Here is a 3,749-nt window from a genome sequence, read left to right on the forward strand (position 1 = left end):
ATTCCAGTGAAATATATTTATGTTTGTGGTTGTAATGTGACAAAATATGGAAAAGTTCAAGGGGTATGAATACTTTTGCAAACCACTGTATACGAGTGGTTCTCAATCCTGGTCCTTGAGGAACACTATCTTGCATGTTTTGGATGTTTTCAGTAATTGAGAGGCTTCTGCAGAGCTTAAATACCTGCTGAAGAGCAGAGAAACAACTAAACATGCAGAGTAATGGTCCAGGATTAGAAACCACTGGTTTCAACTGAGGTTTAGTGTTTTTATAATCACTGTTTAATGTTTAGGCTCTAATGCTGCATCCACACCGAACGTGATTTCAGCTTCAAAATCGCATCCAACGCTTCAAGTTGGACGCTTGTGCACTTTGAGGTCAGACGCAGGTCAGCTCTTGAAGCGCTGCACAGCAAGAGCCTCCCCGCCCCTCCCTCCTCTGTCGGGCTCTGTTTAATGTCGGACAAGGAAGTGGCTTTGCTTTATTTACAGACAGCAAGAGCATGTCACGTTCATCAGATAATTAATTCATAATTAATTCACCAGGTAATTCAGAGACATTCTGAGTTTCATCACCCAGGAGCTGCAGGAGAGGCTCACAGCTCGCTTTCAGGACTATTTTTGTCCCGAGTCCAGTCTGATGAGCCGCTGCCACGCATTGGTGCAGATATCTCCTGTCAGGACACGACTGCAGGCACTCGATTTCAGCTAAAGAGCTCCTCTCCATCTGTTTCAGGTTAGTGGACATCATTCGGTAAACTGTCCCGTCGGGAAATATGTTGCTACGTCACACAGTGGAGTCTCTCTGATTGGTTGACGCAGCGTGATGAGCTGCAAAAGTTCAGATTTTCTTACTTCAGCGATTTGAGCATCAAGCACGTCGAACGCTCARATYGTTCAAATCGTTYAAATCGCGCTGCTCTAATCRCGCTTGAGGTGCCGCAGCACTTCCCGACGCTGATTGAAGTGTGTCCACCATAGACTTTGCATGTAAACCTGATGCTCCTGGTGCTGAAATCGTGTTTGGTGTGAACACACCATAACTCAGTAAGTACTCGTATCGGTGCTAGTTATTGGCGAGAACCCAATCTGAAGTGCTTGTACTTGGTTTGAGAAAAACTGATATTGGTGCATCCCATGAAAATAAACAGATCCTGCTTCAGCATACTATCRCTGGTCTTCTTTTAGCTCTTAGCTACCATACTGCCACTTTTAGCATTCTACTACTATTGTGTTACTTTTAGCAAAAAGYAGCAAAATTTTGCTTTGTAAACTTTTGCAGCTGAAACGTTTGGGAATCACAGTACTAGATTATCTACATTGACAAATGATACCGGAATGGCTAAACCTGAAGTTCAAAATGTTAATTCAGTCTTTGGACCCATCCAGTTTATTAAACTCTTATTTTCTCCAATGCTTATCAACTTGTWTGATCATCGTCTTTACCTGGTCGGCGCCCTTCTTTTTCTTTTTCTTCTTCCCCCAGCAKCCGGAGCTCTCGCCCTCGCAACCGTTGGCATCACAAAGCAGCCCGTCCAGCTCCTCCAAACCACCCTGCTGGCCGTGGGATGTCTCAGCAGCCAGTCTGTACGACAGGTTCCTCAGAATACAAACACAGTTCTCTACCGTCTGGAGATGAAGGAAGCCGAGGAGGTGAAGTGAGGCGGGTAGGGGGTGGGAGGACAGAAARGAAGATATAAATAGAAAAAAAGTGGAAAAGTTGAAATAGAAAACCTGTCTTTGATGTAATTTAAGAAAAAAAATCGAGCTTGAAAACACAGAGGGAGCTCACACGCCCACACCCTCGCTCTTATTTTTCTAAGATTTCTGACGACATCCACCAGCAAGACAGATGGAGAAGACCAATAGAAGCAAAAGAAAACAAAGTAAAACTATCATCTCAGAGGTGCTATGCTTCTGTGTTTTGTTTGCACTGACTTTGAAATAAGATTAGAAAAAAAAAACAAGTAAATGAAGAAAAATTATAAACCCAATATATCATCTCACGCCTCATTTAACATCCAGTTTAGAGGCGAACCCGGCAGCCACGGAGCCGCTGAGCGAGTGTGCCTCTGTACACGAGCGAAACATGTCCTACAATGTTTGTTGTTTATTCACAAGCTTTACTGACTGGGGTGTGCGCGACAATAAAAGTGAGTTGGGGGGAGAGACATCCGAGTCACCGAAGTGGAAATTATCAAAGACAAATCATCAATCTTCTCGCAGCCTGACCGTTAGCTTACACAAAGTCGACTAAGGAGTGTAATTGAACAGCCTCGAGAGATGCAACAAAGAAAACAATGTCTCACTCCGCTGAGCCGCAGTCATGAATGAAATTCTATTCACATTCTATTATAGAATAATGTCGGAGAAGTTCTGTTTGATTCATAATTTACCGTGACATTTTATATTTCGATCTGTTGTTTCACATTTACTCTGAAACCTCTAGATTTGTGGTTATGGTGCTGAAGAGACACTTGCTCTGGTTTTTATGTTACATACATCTCATCAGCACAGTAAGGTCAGCGGTCAGGGTCAGCTATGGATCAGTTGTCCTACAGCTGAATGACTTTTAAGGGTTCCTAATAGAAGTTTACAAGCAGTTCTGTTGGTATTATTTCTATATAACAACTCTCAGATCCTGCTGACCCTGCTCTATGACACACTACATGAATTAGGTGACGTTAATGGGCAAGTAATAGCTGCTATTAATACAAGCTGGTATAAGTGGTAACAGCTTATAAATGTTTGCATTAAGCTGGTTGTGTACGTTGAACAGGTCTTTTGAGCCTTTCGACGTCATTTTTAATCACACTTTCCTTTAAGTGATCCGATTCTTGGCAGCGTTTTGTGCAGTTTGCAGTTAGCAGATGTGGTTGTTCAAACTCATTTACTTCTGATGCTGCAGCCTCAGACTATTTAAGTGGTAAAATATGCCTTTTAAAAAGTCATATGCATTGTTTGCCAGTACAGTAGTGCTGTCTTTTCAGAAATGCTGCCTGCGCTACACATAAAAATATATAAATAAATAAATAAATAATAAAAAAAAAAAACACCCCATTGAAACACCATCTGGGTCCCAACAACAAGTTTAAGAGTTCATCTCTCTCTTAGACAGGGATCTGCAGTGTGCAGAAGGGTTACATTTTAAATGAATGTTTTAAAGAAATATTAAATTTTGATTTAGCAACAGAGTTTTCAATTTCACCTCATTTCATTTTAAATTAGCTTTGCCCTTAAAAAGGTAAAAAATTCTGTATCTTATCATATTTTTATGAATCGCTGAAACTTTTTTCTTTTAATGTTACTGTTTTCATTTGCATTTCTACATCTCAAAAGGCCTGCCGTGTGCTGAGAACATCTAAATTATGTGTTCAGCTGCCAGGAAGGGGAGCCTTTCAGGAGAAAGTTATTTTTCCTTTTATTCACTTTCAGCTGTATAACCTCAATTTATAACATAAAGTTACTTCCTCAAACACAAGTTGAATGTGTGTCAATGAAAACATAGTTGGATTCACAAATAGCACACGTGTCTTTATTTAAATATTTACTAACATTTCAACTTTTTTAAAAAAAAATCATACAGCGGGTAAACTAAGTATTGAACACGTCAACATTTTTCTCAGTAAATATATTACTAGAGGTGCTAATGACATGAAATTTTCACCAGATGTCGGTAACAACCCAAGTGATCCATACATACAAAGATTTGTAATAATGTGGAATGGCACAGGGAAAAAGTATTGAAC

General features: G+C 40.3%; 1 protein-coding gene across 1 annotated transcript in view; it reads right to left on the reverse strand.

The window, feature by feature from the left end:
- ctnnd2a (catenin (cadherin-associated protein), delta 2a) overlaps window positions 1-3,749 on the reverse strand; it is a gene marked incomplete at its 5' end in the record, with an annotated part of 234,924 nt that overhangs the window by 60,595 nt on the left and 170,580 nt on the right. The window contains 1 exon segment of the mRNA XM_014008486.1: window positions 1,447-1,629. Within this exon segment, the coding sequence (XP_013863940.1) occupies window positions 1,447-1,629 (183 nt within the window).

This window comes from Austrofundulus limnaeus, unplaced genomic scaffold, assembly GCF_001266775.1.
Source record: "Austrofundulus limnaeus strain Quisiro unplaced genomic scaffold, Austrofundulus_limnaeus-1.0 Scaffold50, whole genome shotgun sequence".
In the NCBI taxonomy this organism is placed as follows: domain Eukaryota; kingdom Metazoa; phylum Chordata; class Actinopteri; order Cyprinodontiformes; family Rivulidae; genus Austrofundulus; species Austrofundulus limnaeus.